Source organism: Neltuma alba, unplaced genomic scaffold (assembly GCF_004799145.2).
Source record: "Neltuma alba isolate B1F8T4 unplaced genomic scaffold, ASM479914v2 tig00004944_pilon, whole genome shotgun sequence".
In the NCBI taxonomy this organism is placed as follows: Eukaryota; Viridiplantae; Streptophyta; class Magnoliopsida; order Fabales; family Fabaceae; genus Neltuma; species Neltuma alba.
This window is the reverse complement of record NW_021633923.1, coordinates 87,650-109,233: the sequence shown is the minus strand read 5'-3', so window position 1 is coordinate 109,233 and position 21,584 is coordinate 87,650. Positions and strand designations below refer to the sequence as shown.

The 21,584-nt window shown below is 34.3% G+C and overlaps 2 protein-coding genes and 1 long non-coding RNA gene across 3 annotated transcripts; all 3 read left to right on the top strand.

The window, feature by feature from the left end:
• The first annotated feature begins 546 nt into the window (after window positions 1–546).
• On the top strand, window positions 547–2,383 carry LOC114746355 (uncharacterized). Its single transcript, XM_028934579.1, has 2 exons — window positions 547–883; window positions 2,079–2,383. Exons 1-2 carry the CDS (start codon window positions 655–657, stop codon window positions 2,381–2,383), a joined length of 534 nt encoding a protein of 177 aa, XP_028790412.1. The 5' UTR covers window positions 547–654.
• An 85-nt stretch (window positions 2,384–2,468) lies between these two features.
• LOC114746357 (uncharacterized) lies at window positions 2,469–3,138 on the top strand. Its single transcript, XR_003740266.1, has 4 exons — window positions 2,469–2,499; window positions 2,592–2,681; window positions 2,796–2,897; window positions 2,997–3,138. It is a non-coding gene; the product is annotated as an uncharacterized LOC114746357 (long non-coding RNA).
• Window positions 3,139–6,517: 3,379 nt separating this feature from the next.
• Window positions 6,518–7,051, top strand: LOC114746353 (uncharacterized). Its single transcript, XM_028934578.1, has one exon. The coding sequence runs from the start codon at window positions 6,518–6,520 to the stop codon at window positions 7,049–7,051; it is 534 nt and encodes a 177-aa protein (XP_028790411.1).
• The last annotated feature ends 14,533 nt before the right edge of the window (window positions 7,052–21,584 follow it).

Here is a 21,584-nt window from a genome sequence, read left to right as displayed (position 1 = left end):
ATAAATAGGATAAAAAAAACCTCTCTGCTCTCTAAATAAGATCAAAGGAGCAAGTCTTAATCGAGCTATAATTGTTATTCATCTACTATTTATTGTAAATTTTAACATATAGAGTTGTGCATTTTTTATTTTTTTATTTTTAGAATTTTTTTTAGACGTAAAGTTGTTATTTTACTATTTGTTGTTTTAAATTTTTATATGTGGAGTTGTGCCTTATCTATTTTAAGGGCTAAATGATCCTTTTACTTGTTATTTAATTTCATTTTGGTTAGAGGGATTGAATTGAATTTTCAGAATCTCCCTCAGAATCTCCTGAGAGGAAAAGTTTATTAAGCCTTTTGTGGTAGTTAACTAAAACTTTCCCAAAAAATATCGCGTACGAAGTTACGGCGAAAAAGAAGTGCCGGCAATTCAAAGTGGACGCGACCATTGGTAGCTTATCTTCTTCCTTCTTCTCTGTGGCTTCCAGTCATCATCGCCATCATCTTCCAAAATCCTGATGTAAGTAACTGTCTCTCTTTATTTACTTATTCGTTTCGGACTTAGAGTTGGGTTTCCTTTTTCTCCTAGTTTCGCTTTGATTAGAGTTTCCATAGTTAAATTGAATGCGTGATTAGAAGCGGATCGGAGATTCTGGATGAAGATAATGGAGTAATGGGGAAAGGAGGTGGAAGGCCAAAGGAACTTGAAGTGTGGAAACACGTCACTGTATTGGAAGGAAAGGAGAAGAGGGTAAAGTGCAATCACTGTGGATTTGTATTTGCAGCAAGTAATAATCGAATCAAATCGCATATTAATCAAATTAAGTGTAAGGGTATTCGACCGTGTGCTCCTGTTGCCTACAAGGGCACCAGCCAGAAACAAGATCTCCATGATTCGCAAGGTATTTAATACTACCTGCTCGCATAGCTAATTTAATATTAAATTTGGTTCTAGATCTGAATCAATTTTTTTAAAAAAATTTATAATGTTTTCTCTCAAACACTTTTATTGATAGTAAGAGATCTTGCTAAGGAGCAATTTGAATAGACAATGGTTTAGAAAAATCAACACATATTTATTACAATTAACAACATAACTAATTTTTGTTAATCTTCTTAAATTAAGTCTTTAATATAAAAGCTTGTTTGACTTTTATTTTAGTGATAAATATCAGATACCAATCCATTTTATCTACCATTTATATCTATTTTTTCTCAAGTTAATTTTTGTAATAATAGTAGTTCTAGCCAATACACTTGATTAGTAAGAATATTTAGGAAAAAAACAATACCTATTTATTACAAATAACTAACTTAACTAATTTTCTTAATTTATTTAAATTAGTCAACTAGCTCTTATATTAAGGATTGGAGGTAGTATTTAATATAATTGGAGGTGGTATTCTTTTCATTTGAAGGAAGAATGATATTTTGGTATGTTGAAAGGGTATTATTTGTTTTTTTTTGCCAACTAAGGAATAAAGTGTTATAATCTCTCCTTAAGAGAGACAAAAATACAATTGTCTCTCATGTATGAATGACATCCATATATTTTGTTATTCTTCGAATCCTGAATATAAATGAAATTAAACATTACTAGTGTGCGAAAGTAATTGATCAGAAAAGGATGTAAATAAATATTGTTATCTGTAATATTTCTGCGCCTAAATATCAGTACATGATTTTTGGATTTTTTTTTTTGACCTCATGCGTGTTCCGGATTGTATTAGTTGGGGATCGTGCTAACTAGTATTTTAATTGTAAATAAGATATTCCTCAGTTTTTTTTAATCATATATTGGGGTAAGGAATGACACATATGAACTAAGTGATGGTTAATGTAATGAGAAAATCATTAGGAAGTACTAAGGAAGGAATGTAATTAATAACAAGTGAGGATATAAAACATGTCTGATAATGCTGCTCACTTGTTTTTAAACTTTTTGGTAATTATATTTTCTCCCCCTTAAACAGCATGTTGATTTTCCCTAATTTAATAGCATGGTCACTATTAATTAATATAGTCAAAAAGTTTGAATTTGTGTTGTGACTTTCGAGACTAATTAATGTACTCATTGCTTTATTATGCATGAAACAGGTTTACTAACAATGGATAAACCAAGAGATTATAACAGACTCAATGAAAGAATGATTGATTGTTACATGTCCCCTAAAACAATGTGGGAAGGGATAAAGGCTCTCCAGCAAGAAAACATCGACACAAAAGCTATGCATCAAGAGAGGATTAAAGTCGGTCCTTTTTATGTTTCCAATATTGTGAATGAACCTGACTTGCAGTTGATACAATATGTGTTTGAGAATTATTCAAGGTTAGATTCATGTGCTCATAACTATATGACTGGTGTTTTTGTTTGTGTGTATTTTAATCTGAAGCATGGTTAAATCAGTCACCTTGTATGTGCTTTAGTGAGACGTGTACACTTTTTCGGTCATCACATTTATATCTGCGTCAGCCTCAATTGATCACACTTAGACCACAAACTCTTTTGGATTCGGGGGTGAGTATTTACTTGTACGTTTACTCTATATATTCTGTTATTATTGAGCAAGGTCTTGAGTATGTTATTGTTCAATTTTCCCGTTTTCTTAGATAATAGATGTTTTTGCTGATATCTTGACCGAATCTGAAAGAAGGAAGAAAAGTAAACCTGTCAATTGGTATCTTCCCGTGATGTTTTCGGTGATTGCTTTTTCCCTTTTCAATTGGATGATAGATGTCAGATTGTTAGTTCTTGGATCTAAAACAATCTCATCGATCAGAATATTTAGTTGTTCTTTTGTGATGTGATTACAGAGTGCAGCACTCAATAGTGATGCAAGTTCCTTCCTTGACTTTGTTGAACGGCAAAAATTGAGAGAGAACTTCATGTTTGATGACTTGAAAGATTGTGAGAAGGTATTATCTTTTTGTCTGAGTTGTAATCGACATTTCATTCATAATAATGATTTTTTTTTGGCTATATGTCAATTTGATTCGTTTGATCACACATGGCAGATATTTATCCCTGTTCATGTCAAAAAGGATTCATGCGGACATTATTATTTATATATTATTCATATGAAGAATCAAGAAATTGAGATATGGGATTCTCTATGTGATCAATTTATAGATAAAGCTAATCGTGACCAAACAACACAGAAATTGGTAAGCATCATAGAGTTATGATAATCATATAATTACTACATGGACTGATCTTTTAATTCTTTAGAATTAATCTTTTTTTTTGTGTAGCTGCTTGCCATGGATAGACTTTTCAGGGATGGTAAGTTCAAAGAGTTTTACCCGAGAATGATGAGAAATATTCGGTTACAGCATAATGGGTGAGTTTAAGAATTTTTTTATTGAAAAATTATCCACTTAATTAATTAAAACATGCATTCAACTGGATCCTGTTTCTTTAACATGTAGGCATGATTGTGGTATATTTGTGATCAATTATATGCAACGATTGGATAATTATGTGAGGGGAAAGCCTTTATTTCAGGTACATTCTCTTGCGTAGTTTTTACTTTTAAGGATCTGTTTGGTACAAAAAAAATGAAAAGGAAGGGAGGAAAGAAAAAATTTTAATGAGTTTGATTTAAAAAATTGAAGAAGCTGTGGTTAAAAGTTGTTAATTAATTTTTTTTGTCTTACATATTCTCTTCATCACTTCTTCAATCACTACAAAAAAACGTGCACATCACATGTCACCTCTATCTGCCACGTGTTACCACCTAGGACCTCGTCTGGGTGCGCATGCGGCTTTACCAGTTGAACTGTAATAAACCTGTTGACTTATTATGTAAAATTAAATATATATAATATTATTTTATACAAACAATTATATATACATATATATTATTAAAAACTAAAAATATACTATATGATAATTTTAATCATAACTATTTTAAGAACAAAATAATTTGTAAATATTTGTTTTACTATTTGTTTTATAATGTTTTATTTTTTTTAAAAAAATATTTTTATTATAATTTTAATTTCTAAGGACACTAATTTTGAATTTTAAATCACAAATAATTTTTTTAATAGCATTGATAAGATATACAATTTAATTATACATATATTATATTACATTATATTATATTTTCTATGTGTGTTTTATATATTTGATGAAAATTATTTACAGTTAGTCAAAAAATCTTGTTACCCAAAAAATAACTATTATAATAAAATCTAATAAATTATTCTATATAAAAAACTAAATGATTTGAATAGATTATGATAAACAATATTCTCCTACTTGTATATATATCATATGTAATTTATTTTCTTAGAATTCTTTATATATACTATTTGTTTTTGTATTGAAGACCAAAATCAATCTATATCATGGGTATTAATTATATCATAATTAAATTTTATTGTTTAATGATTGAAATTCAAAATTCAATTCAATATTAGTTTGCGTTTATATAAATTCATTTTTCAGTTTTGAATTTCTATCATATATTATATCTTTCAATATATTATACATATGATAAAATTATTTTTTTCTCATATCAGTTTGTATAAGAAAGTTGTTAATATTCTTATTGTATTTTTTAATTATTATTAATAATCAAGAGGAATTTATTGTAATGAAATATAAACAAGTTTTTCAAGAAATTGTCTTCCTATTTTCAGTATATACTTAATAATTACATGAATGATGAAGATATCTTCATTAACACCAACTGCACAAATATATCAATTTATTTTATAATTAAAAATATTTTTAAATCATTATATTCTTAATTGTTATTATATAATTGTTGTAAGATTATAATTTAAAATAATAAAATTTAAAATTAGTGACGGATTAGTGACAAAATTTCGATGGAATCAGTGATGAAAACTTCTGTGACAAATAATTTAACAAAGGAATTAGCAACGGAAATTTCTGACGGAAAAAATTCCATTGCTAATTCCATCACTAAATATTTATCGACGGATTAGTGATGGAATTTAATCACTAATCCGTTGGAAAAATTAGCAACGGAATTTCTGTCACAATTCCATCAGAAATTAGTGACAGAATTTGTTTTCGTTGCAAATTCTGTTGCTAATCTGCTGTTTTTCAATAGTGAGTTTTTCCAATTGAACTCATCAAAATTTTCCCTTTTTGCCCCTCTCCTCACCATAGGGTAAATGTTTTTACACACACATGGACAACAAATGTACATGGATGTACAAACACTCAGTCATATAAATGATACAAACCGTAAACAGTTTGACAGCAATGAAGAAAGATTGAATGTGGTATTAAAGTTGCTTAAGAGTGACTTGAATCGAGAAAAAGGAAAATTATATGCTGAAGTAGCACGTTGGCACTCTTCACAAGTGGAAAGTGAAAGCGAAAGTTCTTGTGGAATTAAAAGAGAAGGGGTTCATTCCGATAATAAAGTCAAGAGAAATAATGTTGGTTTCAAAACAGGTACATGCGCTTTAACTTCAACTATTTACAGCCCACTTTACAAATAATATGTGTGTGTGTGTGTGTGTGTTTGTATAATTTATATGGTTGCTATAACATGGGTTGATTTAAGCAGTTGCTATGATCACCTCATAATTATTGCTTTGTTTCTAGGATATTTAAAAAATGGATATCAAAATGCATGCATCTTATATTGAATTTATTTATATTTTATTCTTCTCACTTATTAGATTTGAAAACAAATACTTAATTCCTATTGTGACTTCATTTTTTCTTATCGCTAGAATGTGTTAAAGACTATGGATTGCCAACAACTGATTCAGTGGTCTTTAATACCTTTGGTTCTTACTATAAGATTTAGTGTGTAGTTTAATTGAGAGAATATTAAGGACCAGATGTAGTAATATTCACACAAATATAATTAATAAAATATAGTTAGCATATTAAACTCAAAACATGATGCATTAGAAGCTAATGAGTCTTCTATGTGTAATATTTGGTCAAGCTTTTAAAATTGAAGTTTCCAAGCTTAAAATATGTTTAAGAGCACCATTTTCAGGACAAATTAAATTATTGACATCCTTAAAATTTTCATTCAGATCTGTTGATCAAATTGCTATTTACTTTGTCAAAGTTTATGGGGCAAGTCCATTTAAAACTTCTTTAACTCTTTTGTGATCTTGTTCTTTAGTTTAAACCACTTAAAATTTGCAAATGATTATTTAAAGTTGAAGAAACATTGCTTAAACTTGAAGAGTCAGCTTGATGTTACTGCTCAATATAAATATAGATCACAGAAGGATATAAGCTTCGGGCGAGGGAGATTTGGTTTGGACTATACCATTCGACAATGTGATGATTGGTGCATATCCCCATCAAAATTTGACTTCCTTTTATTACATGGATATCATTCTACTTTGCATGGTATACTTATATGAACATTACCACTGCATGTGTTTGTTTTATCCTTCTTTAATTAAATTTTTGAATATTTGACATGAATTTATATCAAAATAAACTTATCTTTGCAATCACTCTGTCTTTGCCTTTATTTCACTTTTTGTTGCTTGGATTCAAGTCTTAACACTTCATTTTTGAGATGAACAAACTCGAATCCTGCTCTATTTTGGAGTCGTTGTCAAGAAAAAAGCTTCTGTCCGTTTTCAACTTAAACTTAATTGATCCATCTTCAGGTTCTGGTTGGTCGTCCTTATCTCACAACTCTGAATCAGAGGCGGATTTGCAGGTTCTGATGGATCTGGGGAAGAGGAAGAGGATGATATCGAATCGCAAGGTAGCAAGGCGACGTCGGATGAGAATAAGAATGCCGAAGCATTTGGACGATCTGGGGGCTCAAGTGGCTCAGCTCGAGAAAGAGCCTCGGCAAATTCTCACAAGCGCCAATCGCAGCCCAGAACATCACTCCAGCGTTCACCATGAAATCTCTGCTCTTCGAGCTCAAGTCAGTGATCTGTGCACCAAGGTCGAATCTCTCAACAAAAGAATCAATCACTTGACTGCCACCAACAATGCGGCTTCTGCAAAGCCCTTCTATGACCACTTTGACTTCAATTCACTTCCTGCAAACTTGTTCCCAGATGATTCCGCTCTAGATCAGCTTGTTCCCAGATGATTCCCCTCTAGATCAACTTTGGGATGGATTTGATGGAGGTGCAAGTAGAACTGGGAGTGGGACTGCAAATGGGAGTGAGATTTAAAGTTGTTTGGTATGCCAATGGAAGTCTCATATTATTTTATATTTATACATTTATTCTCAGGATAAAAAGATCAAAACTTCATTCATCCTCTTCATCCTTCCTATCATAGAAATGGAACATCTACCTTGAGCAAGAACAACAATCCATCAATAAATAATTAAACTAGTGATCAAGTACTAACAACAATGAATCTTGCGAAAAACAAACTTAAAACAAATAATAATAAAAAATCATCTTCCTTTCTTTCTGTTCAGAAGCTTCTCACCGTCTACTTGCTCTGTTATTAGAAATCTGGTGCTTTCATCGCTGCCTTCTGAAAACTTAGATTCTCACCCCTATGATGATATTCCTTCACCGACCGATTATTCACGGCACCCACAATGACTGCTTTTACTGTCGATTTAGAGATCTACCGATACACCAGACCTCGAAATTTCACTGACGAGGAGAAGAAAGAGAAAGCAGAGCGAAAATTTCAGACACAAATGGAGATGGCAGAACGAAATTGACATTTGATAACCTGAGAAGCTTAACGCGAGTATATTAGAACGACCACAGCGAAAACAAATGAAGAAGAAAATGGCCCTTTTAGAATATGTTTGGATTGGTGTTGGGCAAAACTAACTTGTAACCCAACTAACTTTTATAATTGAAGTTAGAGTAAAAATCAGTTAGAGTATGCTTGGATAAGTGCTTTTAAAAGGTCAGTGGAAAAAGTTAAAAGTTGTTTGAATGATTAATAGAAAAGTTAATTTAGTTGTAAAATAATTGAAAAGGAATATAGATTTTATTGAATAGTAGTGTTAGAAATTTTATGTTTTTAATGTGATAATAGTTTAAAAAAAGACATAAAATTATTATGATAAAATATAAATAGTTTATTTGTGAAATTATAAAATAAAAATATTTGTTACGGAGAAAAATTTGAAAATACATTGTAGATAAATTTGAAAACACATTGTAAATAATTAATTAAATATATATAATGGATAAACATGAATATAAATTAAAATTCATTTGGTCCGAATAAAAACTCAATATGCTAACAAAGGAGATGAGGCAAAGGGGAAAATGTGAGGGTAAATCTGTGATGCTCATTTTTAATGATCACTGTTTGAAACTGCGATTTGAAAAGTCAGATTTTCCTCCATTGAGTCCAATTGAAGTTGAAGGCCAGATGTTGGTTGGAAAAGTTAGCCCAACCAAACAATATTTTTTGTCCAACTTAGTTTGCAACCTCAACTTTACCATTTCCAAGACACTTTTGCTGTTGGAAATGGCAATCCAAACATGCACTAAAAAGGTGGAGTTGTCAGTTAGACAAATTATGAATGGCATAAGAGTCCAAGAAATTGAGTTCCTATCCAGTTCCATGCGGGTCGACAAGGAACCGACTTCCCACCATTTGGGTTCCACAAGAAGTGGCTTCCTTCTTACCAAACAGCCCAATTTTTCACTTTTCATCCCAACTAGAAATTTGTTCGCCGTGCAATGCACAGGTTGATACATTTGATTAAAATTGTAATTTGTAATAGATTGTTTAGGCAAGTAGATATAATCATAATAAATTGTATGAAAACATGTGTAAAGAGTTAAAAAAACTGCAGAATCATTTCACACTACACTGACATGCCTGACAAAGCAAAGCATATTAAACCCCCTTTCCACACACACGAAGAAAGCAAGCCATATTTCCATTCAATAAGCAGAAAATAAAAAAGGAAAAGAAGAGAGAAAACTGCAATTAACGATTATGGGTTTATTTTTCTTCAAAGAGTGTGCGATAACTCTGGTTTCATTGCCAACTACTTCAAAGGTTTCAAAGTGATGTACACTTGCCCATCTTAAGGATCCTTCTTGTAGTACTCTAGCAATCCCCCTAATACAATGTAACCTTCTATCCGAGTACCCTGCACAACGTTTACAGGTTCAGTTAGTGAATAGACCTTAAATAAGTAACGTTGGCCACCTACTCACCTACTCATGTCCCATTCAAAATCATTCCAATCTAGGAAGGAGTGCATGGTGAAACCATTGACAATCCACTTCCTTATAACACATGCCACAACAAGACGTTGGGCATATTTTGCAGATGATTTTATTAATTGGGCACAAAATGAGGAAGCAAAAGAAAAAAGCTTTTTTTTTTAAAGCATTCAAAAATGACCAACTCACTGAGGTTGTCAGACCAGCCTAGTATTGGAAAATCAAATACAGTGTTACACCACGTAGGTAAGGGGATCTGTCAGAAAATGAAATGCAGTGCCGCAAAAGCATGTCCATTGGGAAGAAATGAGTAGAGCAGCCAGATTGTTGAGAGCCATTAAGCTTATTGCTGTAATAGAGAACGAAGAAGCATGCCTTTTAAAGCGTCATATAACCCATCCTCATTGTAGAGAAGTGATGAATTTGGGAGTTGTATTTTAAAGAGTGTAACATGCTAATGATAGAGAACGGACAGATTTGATGACTAATAATAAAAGAATAATGTGTTTCTCTATCTTCTCATATTATTGCTCATCAAATGCCAATTAATGGGGAGAAATTGTGACAGTACATGAGGCAATTTAAGCTGACCTGTGTCCAATTCACTCGGGTATTAACCCATTTCCAATTCAGTCGGGCATTACAAGACTTTATATGTAAAGTAGAGGATTCCAATTTTGAGGCATCACTGCCATGCTCCTAAATGTAGCATTAAATTCATGCATAAGGTCTATGGATTCAAAGAATTCCACCTTTTTGGGATTTTAGATTGACAACGTTGCTAACTCTTTGAAATCATTCTTTTACTGTGATCGTGCCTCACATACAAAGTATAATCTTTGTTGAAACTTGTTTTAAGAGAAGTCCCATTAAATAGGTCATATTCAACTCCATTATCAACATATCCCATGTTGCCGTTGCCATTTATTTTATTACTCAACAAAACAACATAGACCATCCATTATTAGCAAGACCTAAGACACATAGAACTTATTTAGTCTAAGAAACCAAAAGGAAAGGCTCTAGCAAAAATCAGTTGGAGGGAAAAGAAAACAAAAATCAAAACGCAACAAAATTCCATATATACAGTAAAAACCAGCCAAACAACTCAGAATATTTTAAACAATGAAAAAAATAAAAGAAAACTACTAATTTTGGTGAGAACCCCAAAATGAATCACAAATCACACGTAATACAACATCTCTCAAACACACAAATTCACAAACTAGGTCAACTAGCGGAAAATCACGACAATAACAAACCATATTTCAAACCTATGTTAATAGAAGGAAAAGAGAAAACAAGGGTAAATGAATGAAAGTGTAGAACTTACAACACAAAAAGAATGAAGTAGGAAGATGATGAGAAAAGTGACTGGCAGAGGGCAAAAAAGTGAACAATGAAATTGCCTTGGAAAATGCATTTAATATATAGAATTTATTTATATATTATTCTGTTCACTTATTATATTCGAAATAAATACTTAATTCCTATTGTGACCTCATTTTTTTTATTGTTAGGATGTGCTAAAGACTATATATTGCCAGCAAGTGATTTAGTGGTAAAAAGTTTCAAAGATATAAAAAATGGAAATGGAAAATGAAGGAGCCAGCAATCGGGACATGGGAAATGAGAGAGGCAGAAAAAACAGTTTTAGTAACTCCTGCACAACAAGCCTTTATAGAAGAAGCTAGTAATAATTTTGACCATATTATTTGGGTTACTGTGTCACGAGATGATAATAGCGTTTACTAGTTTCAAAAGAGCAGTATAAAAGATCAATTAATTTAGACATATCTGATTTTTGTGATGTCAAAAGAAATTATAAAAATTAAATGTTTAGAGAGAAGTGAATGTAATAAGCTACAGAAATTATGTGCCTATTTTTTGGTGGGGCACTTAGAGGGGTAAAAAGTAACTTATAAGTATGATAAGTCAACTTATAAATTTAGGAGCTATTTGTAATAGTTTTTGTCCAATTTGACTTATGAGTCAAAAATTATTTTTTTAAGTACGATTTAAAAAAAACTTGTGTAAAAGTAGCCTTTTAAAATTAAAAGACATTTTTTTACTCTTGTATTTATATTGTTCTTATGCTTCTATCTATATATTTTTTGTGTTTTCCAATCAGTTTTTATATATTTATTTTTTATATTCTCTTAAGAAAAAATAATTTTTAACATTTTTTATAATATTTCCAATTTTTAATATTATTTTTATTTATATATACATAAATTGTGCAAAGTATATAATCTAATTACTTATGTAATGTTATTTGGTTCAAAAATTTTCATGTTACTATTATTTCTAATTTAAATATATTTTATTCATTAAATATAACTTCTTCCTATTATAATAATTTAAAATTATTGTATTTTGTAAATTCAGATTTTTAATCATTTTTCATTATTTAATAAGAGTTATACCCATTTTGGTCATTCTACAAACTAAACTTACTTATTTAATCATAATTCAAGCAATTTTTTTACTTTACAAACTAACTTTTATAAAAACCAATCCAAACATAAATTACATTATCCAATCTGATTTTTCTTAAAATAAGTTATTTTTTTCTAAAACCAATCTAAATATACCTATGTGTTGTGTCTCTATCGCTTGCCTGTTTTGCTCCATCCGTGGTTAGCCTATTTCTTTACCTAAGTTCTTGATATTTGTCTGGCTTGGCAGAGAAAAAAGGCCATGCCGAAGAGGCTGCTTCGGCTTATAAGCTTAGGGGTGACTTTACTCGCCTCTATTTCCCTCATTGTAGTGAGTTTGGGAATTACAAACCTCTCCCTTCCTCCGTCGATGCCAAGCTTCAAGCTATATGTGAGAGTTTGGCCAATTCCCAGAAATAGGGCAGTGCGGGGTAGCCTTAATTGCTCAATGGATTGAATCATTGTAAGGTGGAGAACATAGCATGGTCGTCATCCTTGTCGGATAAATCCTGGGCTATCGCGTCTTCCCCTGAATCTGATATCAGTTTCTTGGATTTCTCAGACTCCAAGGATGACACCATCAGTTTCCTTCCTTGGAGATTAATTGGTCTGCTATTTGACATGTACTCACCACTCTTCCTCGCTATATGGCGTGGTCCTCTTCTAGTTTCAGTATGTATGTACTTGGGGTTTTGTATGTCTTGTGGCTTATAGTGCTTCTATTTCTTGATTCAAGTCACTCTTAAACCACTTTAAAGCCAAATTCAATCTTTCTTGTCACTGTAAAACTGAATTTTGCCCATGTTACTAGGGTTTATGCATTAATGTGCATGTGCATGTGCATGCGCGCTCGTGTAGAGTGTTGAGCAATAATTAACTATTCCTTTGGTTATAAATATAAGACCCATTGTGTAATATAATGTACACTACAAGATGGATCTTATAGTTAGAATTGGAAGGATAATTGGCAAGTGACCATGTGGGGGGAATAAATGATTTTATCTCACACATAATTATTCAATTGTTGCATATAGTTAATATCAAATATACCTAGTTATGTCTATATATCTATATATTGAGCAAATATGATATGGTCATGATGCATCATTGTTTTAGTAAATATGATAATTATATCTTCACCAAAAAAAAAAACAGATGATAATTATAATTTTAAAAAAAATCACAAACTCACCCATTATGTTGTAATAAGATATTTCTTGCCATTTTCGAATCAAATTTTGTTAACATTGTAGCATCCATGGCATGCAACTATACATAAAATTTAATTCAAAGAATTAAAAGATCAAACTATTGCTTACACGTATATCACGCACAAGTTTGTGACACTTACCAATTTTTGTGTTTTTTTTTATCACGTTCAGTATTATCTACAAGTTGATTGCCTAGAGAATCCCGTATTTCAACTTCACTCTTCATATGAGTAACATAGAGATAATAATGTCCACATTGAACAAACATACGTAATGTGTGATAAAACAAATCATATCAACTTGTGGTAAAAAAGAATAATCATAATAATAAATGTAATACAAACTACAAGAAGAAAAAAAGAAGTACATTTTCACAATATAGTCATCTAAAATGTAGTTCTCTCCTACTTTATATTTTTCCACGAAGTTAAGGAAGGAACTTACATTATCAGTATTAAGAGCTGTGATCTGTTATTACATCACAAAAGATCCGAGAATTTTCTCTTCGGCTCCTCCTGAGCTGGTTGATATCACTAGGAATGATTGTATTTAAGATTTCTCTTGTGGAAGGAGTATGAACTAAGGCGTCTCTTGGCTATCCAAAACAAACAAAAAAAGAGAGAAAGGTATAGATGATCCAAATATTTCCCATAATTGTTGCTCTGACTCTGCCCTGTATATAGTATATACTCCTCCTGTCCTTGATACTTGATGTAAGATTTAATTGGAGAATTGATTTGATTCTATATAAAAGATTTATTTTATATGTTTATCAATTTTTTCTCAAATTAATATATTTCCCCCAACAGTAATCAAGTAAGAGAGGCAGGAAGAAAATAAAAAAAAGTTGTTTAAGATATTATAGAAAGAACATATCATATTAACTAATATAATTAACATCTTTAATATACTTAAATTAATGAATTAGGTCCTATATTATGCACCGAAAGAGTATAAATATAGACATTTATCAAGCCATGCGAAATAGAATCACAATTCCATCATTGCAACTAGCAATGATGGAAGCAGAGGAAGAGGGAGTTGGGGTGCAAGGGAGGAGTTTTTGTTCTTCTCTGCATTCTCCTCTGATCACATATGCACAAATGTATTAGAAACAGTTTCTGTGCTCCCACCAGTTTCCAAATAAAAGGGCCATGTCACGTTTCTTACTTGTGCCTCACTTATAGCTTGGCTAATCACGTGGACCGACAGACTTATATAAATATGTGTATATATATTGAGAGACAGAGTGGTGAAGACACTGAGAGGTATTGAAAATTGTAAATGGTTGTATCAAAGCCAACCGTTCATTCCTGAGCTTTTGGGTTAATTTGAGTGTAGAGATATGATATGATTTGATATGTAAATATTATGTAATTATGATTAGGATTTGATAGGATATGATATTATCACAATGAGCCATTAATGCAGAGGCTCCCCTCACTTGTATATATATATGTGTATATTCTGATCAATGAAATACAAGAAAATTATTTTCCATATTCCTTTTACTACATGGTATCAGAGTGTACGCCCTTTTCCTTCTCTGGCTATTTATTTTCGGTTGCTACAGTATCAAAAATAAATGGGTGAGTGTGTGACCCTTCCATGGAGCCCTTTTGAGTGACACCGCCCTGACCAAACGTCTCCCCTCCTCCAGATTGGCCAAACCCCAACGTCCAACGGCCATCTGACCATCGCGTGATCATCACGCACCACCTGCAGATTCGCTGGAGATTTACTCGCCGGCGCATGAGGGCATGTGGCACGTCTGTTTCACCGGCAACCTCAATGACTGACAGCGACTCCTGTTTTCTGGCGAGATTGTGGTACCCCCTTAGTGTGGGTACGGCGGTGACATACTGTTCATTGATTTTCCGGTGATCTGCACTATTCATCTGAGTTCTGCACTATTCATTGGCCTTTCGGCACTCTGTTTGTGTCATTTGGCTTTGTTTGCAGCTCCCTGTGTAGCTGTTGGCTTGTTTCACTTCTTTGGTACTCATTAGGTGATCCAGGTATCGTGCTTTGTGTCCTTGTGTGACAATCTTTCACATTTCTTTTGTTAGTGCACTTCATCTATGGCTAAAACTAAATCTGTCTTGGAGCTTGTCCCAACTGTTACTAAAATTACTGCTCACAAGTTGACTTGGGTAAACTATTTGGATTGGAATAAAACCATTCGTCTCTATTTGAAGAGTATTGAGAAGGAAGACCATCTGACTGATGATCCCCCAACAACTGATTCAAAGAAGGCTTGGTTGAGGGATGATGCATGGCTATTTTTCCATATCCGTAACTCTATTGACAGTGAGATTATTCCTTCTATTAATCACTGTGAATTGGTTAAGGAATTAATGGATTATTTAGATTTTTTGTATTCAAGAAAAGGAAATATCTCTTGTGTTTATGAGGTTTGCAAAGCTTTCTATTGTTCTGAGAAACAGGATCGCCCTCTCAAAGCCTACTTTATGGACATTAAGAGGATGTATGAAGAGCTGAATATATTGATGCCTCTCACAGCTGATTTGAAGGTTCAGCATAGGCAACGAGAGCAAATGGCTATTATGAGCTTTCTTACTGGTCTCCCACCTGAGTACGACACAGTTCGCTCTCAAATCTTATCCAGATTTGAGATTTCTGACCTTCAAGATGTGTTCTCTAAAGTAATGAGAGCTGAGAATCTCTTGCCACTAGCTGCTAGTGCTCCTACAAGTGCCATACTCAATAAGGGCACCTATGAGACTCGTAGTCCCAATGATAACCACGGGGGTTCTACCTGTGGTGGTTCGAAGTAAGGGGGAGCCCCTTCTGACTCCAGCAGGATAGTGTGTTATTACTGCAAAGAACCAGGGCATACAAAACGCACATGTCGTAAACTTCAGAATAAATAGCAACGAAATAACTCTACCCACGTGGCTACACAAGCCAGTGACATAGTCACGATTTCCGCCACTAAGTATGCCCAGTTAAAATCTGCTACGCCGTTTGTGAGTGCCGCGGCTACAACAGGCAATAATGCTACTGCCCTTGCTTCTTCTTCCTCAAAGTGGATCATAGATTCTGGGGCTACTGATCATGTGACAGGTAACCGCCATCTCTTCTCCTCTTATAATGCTTTTGCTAATCTATCAAGTGTTTCTATCGCTGATGGTTACCAGTCCAAGTTCTCGATTCTGGCACTATTAATCCCACACCATCTATCCGTTTGTCATCTGTGCTAAATGTCCCTAAACTTGCTTTTAATCTCCTATCTCCTAGTAAACTTACCTGTCAACTAAATTGTTGGGTCTCACTTTTTCCTTCTCATTGCTTGATACAGGATCTTTTGACGAGGCAGACTATTGGTAGAGATTATGAATCTGGCAGGCACTATATACTAGATGATCGAGTGTCTTATGCGGTAGCTTGCACTAGCAGTCATACTCCCTTTGAAGTTCATTGTTGATTGGATCATTTGTCTTTATCTTCTCTTAAGAGAGTTTATCCTCAATTTCAGCATTTGTCATCTTTAGATTGGGAGTCATGTTAGTTTACCAAGCATCATCGTCTTCCCTTAGTGTCTCGTGTCAATAAACGGGTTTCATCCCCTTTTGAGTTAGTCCATTCTGATGTTTGGGGTCCTTGTCCTATAGAGTCCAAAGCAAGTTTTAAATACTTTGTTACACTCATTGATGATTATTCTTGAACAACTTGGTTATATTTAATGAAACATTGTTCTAAATTGTTTTCCCATTTTTGTGCCTTTTGTGCTGAGATTAAAACTCAGTTTAATGTTTCTATTCGCACCTTACGAAGTGATAATGCTAAGGAATATCTCTCTACTTCATTCCAATCTTACATGCTTCAAAATGGTATACTTCATCAGTCGTCTTGTGTTGATACACCAGCTCAAAATGGTGTTGCAGAAAGAAAAAATCGCCACCTACTTGAAGTATCACATGCACTTTTGTTTCAAATACAAGTTCCTAAACCATTTTGGGCTGACGCGGTCTCCACTACATGCTTTCTTATTAATCAAATGCCTTCCTTTGTTCTTGATGGTAACTCTCCTTTTTCTACCCTCTTTCCTTCTAAGCCTTTGTTCCCTATTGATCCTAAGATATTTGGGTGTGTTTGTTTTGTGTGGGATGTACGTCCATCTATTTCAAAGTTAGACCCTAAGTCTATTAAATGTGTCTTCCTTGGATACTCCTGGGTCCAAAAAGGTTACCATTGTTTCTCACTTACTCTCAATCGTTATTTAGTATCTGTAGATGTCACCTTTCAGGAGTCCACACCATATTTCTCGTGTTCTTCCCCACCTGCTCCACCTGCAGAGGAGGTTGACATTTTGATGTACTCTGTCACTTCACCATCACCATCACCATCATCACAAGCATCCACTCCCGCACCCGTTCAACCATTTGATCATGTGTATACACGACGGTCAAAGGAGATTACTACCGCCACGCCAGCTTCTATTCGTCCCTTGTCCACTTCGCCATTGGATCTTGAGTTGAGCAACACTGAACCTCGTTCTAACCCTAATCCTGAGACACCTCCTGTTCCAGACCCGGATGCCTCTATTGATCTACCCATTGCCCTTCGCAAAGTTAAACGTACTTGTGCCTATCCTATTTCATCTTTTGTTTCCTATGACCACTTGTCTCCTGTGTCCATTTCCTTTGTTGCCTCCCTAGATACTATCTCTGTGCCCAGAACTATTCGTGAAGCCTTGGCCCACTCAGGTTGGCGTGCTGCAATGGAAGAGGAGATGGTAGCTCTTGATCGGGCTGGTACATGGACCTTGGTCGATTTATCGACAGGCAAAAAGGCCATTGCTTGTAAATGGGTGTTAACTCTGAAAACTAAGGCTGATGGCACACTTGACCGCCTTAAGGCTTGCCTTGTGGCTAAAGGTTATGCACAAACCTATGACATTGACTATTCTGAAACTTTTTCTCCTATTGCTAAGCTCTCATCTGTTTGTCTATTCATCTCTCTGGCTGCTACTTATGATTGGGATCTATATCAGTTAGACATTAAAAATGCCTTCTTGTATGGTGATCTCCATGAAGAGGTCTATATGGAGCAACCACCTGGGTTCATTGCTCAGGGGGAGTGTGGAAAAGTATGTCTCCTTAAGAGGTCCTTGTATGGTTTGAAGCAAAGTCCTCGTGCATGGTTTGACCGGTTCAGTACTGTTGTACAGAAATTTGGCATGAGCCAAAGCAAGTGTGATCATTCTGTATTTTATCAAAGAATAGCGGCTGGCATGATTCTCTTGGTGGTGTATGTAGATGACATTGTGATCACAGGCAGTAATGGTTCAAGCATCTTATCCCTCAAATCCTTTCTTAATTCCCACTCTCAGAAAAAGGATCTAGGCTCTCTGACATACTTTCTAGGTATTGAAGTTATGGGAAGCAAGAAGGGCATATTACTGACACAGCGCAAATATGTTCTTGACCTACTAAAGGAAATTGGAAAGTTGGGAGCAGCACTGACTGATTTTCCTATGGTTCACAACCCACTCCTTGACGTTGATGGGAGCATACCGATCGATGACTCTCTTGATGATGAGAAACGGATGCTTGAGGCTCAAAAGAGCAAACCATTTAAGAATACTGAGTGGTACAGGAGAATGATTGGCAAGTTAAACTATCTCACTGTAACTCGTCCGGATATTACTTATCTAGTCAGTGTACTGTGCTAGTTCATGGCATCCCTGACTGTTAGACAGTGGGAAGCCTTGGAGCATGTGTTACATTATTTGAAGGGTGTCCAGGTCGTGGGATATTATACAAAAATCATGGCCATATAGACATTGAGTGCTTCTGTGATGCGCATGATAGTGGATCAAAGGCCACGAGATGATCTACTATAGGATACTGTGTCTTTATGGGCGGGAATCTGGTATCCTAGAAAAGCAAGAAACAAAATGTGGTGTCCAGATCGAGCGCAGAGGCAGAATACCGGGCTATGGCACACTCTGTATGTGAGATAATATGGATATATCAACTATTAAAGGAAGTTGGCCTTAAAACCACTTTGCCAGCAAAGTTGTGGTGTGACAATAGGACTGCCCTACATATAACCTCTAATTCTGTGTTTCATGAACGTACCAAACATATTGAGATTGATTGTCACTTTATCAGAGACAAGCTTAAAAAGAACTTCATCTCCACTGGATATGTGCGTTCTAGTGATCAATTAGGCGACCTTCTGACTAAAGCTCTAAATGGGACTCGTGTTGACTATCTGTATAACAAGTTGGGCATGATTAACATTTATGCTCCAACTTGAGGGGGAGTGTAGAGATATGATATGATTTGATATGTAAATATTATGTAATTATGATTAGAATTTGATAGGATATGATATTATCATAATGAGCCATTAATACAAAGGCTCCCCTCACTTGTATATATATGTGTATATTCTTATCAATGAAATACAAGAAAATTATTTTCTATATTCCTTTTACTACAAATAAAGGAGAAAGGAGAAAGAACAGAAAGTTTGGTTTTTGCTGTGAATGGGGAGAGGTTAGAGCTCTCCAGCGTTGATCCATCAACCACTGTCCTTTAGTTCTTGCATACTCAGACTTCATTCAAGAGCGTCAAGCTCGGCTGTGGCGAAGGTTCCTCTCTCAGACAGTGTTTAATGATCATCATGTTTAGGTTGAGTATAATCGAAAGAGTTTGAATTCCACCGATATATATATGTGAGAGCCTCACATCGATGAATTGAAAGTTGAAAATGGTGGGATCAAATCCGACAGCTTTATGGCCAAGAAAACTAGGAAAGTCTGTGAAGGTGGCATGATCTTCCCTGAAGACAGCTCATTTCTTAGCTTTTGGGTTCATTTGCGAGATGAAGGAGAAGGAAGAAAGAAGAGAAAGTTTGGTTTTTGACCAGCAATTTGCAATGTCAATGTTAATATTTTCTTTTTGAAAAATACAAAACAACCTATGCTTATTATATTGCCGACAACGAATATTCTGTCCTTGATCTCGGTTAACGAGAAAGCATAAAGAAGATGCCATGATTTATATATGCGTATGTGTATATGTATATCTCTTTTGCCCTGCCACTACCTCTGGATTAGAGTAAATTAATAAATTAAATGATTCTAGTTAGTTTAAGGGGGTGTTTGGATAGAAACCAAACCATGATTTTAGAAGTGCCTTTACGGATTACAAAGTAAATATGTGGAGGAAGTTACCTCGTTTTGTGGAAAATGCTTCTAAAACCGCGGTTTTGAGAATGCCAAGCACCCCCTAAGTCACCCACAGAGATAAGGGGAAAAAAAAAAGTGCCTATAATCCAAAGTGGACGTTCAATTGTTAGCTCATCTTCTTCCTTCTTCTCTCTAGCTTCAAATCATCATGGCGATCATGTTCAAAAAATGTGAGGTAAGTAACCTTATTCGTTTGAGGCTTTCAGTTGGTTTTTTTTTTTTTAATTTCTCTTCACTTTTGTTTCTCCTATGACTAGGGTTTCCATATATTCAGTGGCTAAACCAGTAAGATTCTCTGCTTGTTTGAAGCTAATAGTGTTGGATGTAGGAAAAGGTAATGGAGAGAGAAGGTGGAAGGCCAAAGGAAGTTGAAGTGTGGAGACACGTCACTGTATTGGAGGGGAGGAAGAAGAAAGTAAAGTGTAAGCACTGTGGATTTGTATTTGCAGCAAGTGCTAATCGAATCAAATCTCATATTAATCAAATTCTGGGTAAGGGCATTCGACTGTGCAAACTTGATGCTTCCAACAAAGCCACCAGGGAGAATCAAAATCTCCTTGACTCACAAGGTATATGAAATAATAATCTAGATCTTATATTTAGAATTAGATGTAGCATTATTTTAATTTGATTGAAGAATGATAACTTGGTATCTTGAAATGGTATTGTTAAAATATCATTTTCTCTTATATATGAATAGCATAAGTGTATTTTGCTATATTCTTCGCATCGTGAATATAAATGAAATGAAACAGTACCAGTGTGTGAAATTAATTAATTGACCTCATACGTGTTCTAGATTATATTAATTGTGGATTATGATGACTAGTATGTTAATTCTAAATAAGATATTCTTCAATGTTTTTTATCATATAATAGGGTGAGGAATGATTCATGTGAACCATGCGGGAGTTAATTTAATGGGAAAATCTGATAGGCCTCTCTATTGTAACAGGACATGAAAAGCTTAGAAATACTACCTCCGATCCTAATCATAAGACCTCATTTGTAGTCCATAACTGAGGTCATATAGACCAAAAGTAGTAGATAATAAAGACTGGAATAAGTGAAACTAACTACAATATTACTGCATTACTATATCAGATTACTATAGGTGGGATGATTCAAGACACACATCACTCTCTTACGCTCAAGTACACAGACAATAATTAACTAACAGCTACAAAGCCAGAAGAAACAGAGCACAGCCCACAGTACAATGATGCTACACATTCAAACAAAACAAGGTTGCCAATCTTTCGAGAGGTTGGCTCTCCTTCTCGAAGGGTGAAGTTTAATTCAATATTCTCACTCCCCAAAAAAGATGGTTTATAGGCCAAAAAAGATGGTTTTGCACTCCCTAAAACAACCCTCTTGCAGCCTTTGACCTTAGCCACCCTCCAGCTACCCCATTTTCTACTTCTTTCTTCGAAATAGAAAGTCAAAATTTTGACCCACCAAAAGCGTATTTTTCTTTTTCATGTGTTTTCCTAAGTAATCTTAACATCAAGGAGGTACTAAGGAAGGAATGTAGTTAATCACCAAAAAGTCTCACAATAAGTGAGTAGCATGCAGTGACAAATTTTGA

Bases quoted from the DNA above. Each gene is read 5' to 3' on its own strand.
- LOC114746355 (XM_028934579.1), top strand. From the start codon at position 655: ATGGGGAAAGGAGGTGGAAGGCCAAAGGAACTTGAAGTGTGGAAACAC. The intron at 884-2,078 runs GTATTTAATACT...TGCATGAAACAG, and splicing joins AGATCTCCATGATTCGCAAG to GTTTACTAACAATGGATAAA.
- LOC114746353 (XM_028934578.1), top strand. From the start codon at position 6,518: ATGAACAAACTCGAATCCTGCTCTATTTTGGAGTCGTTGTCAAGAAAA.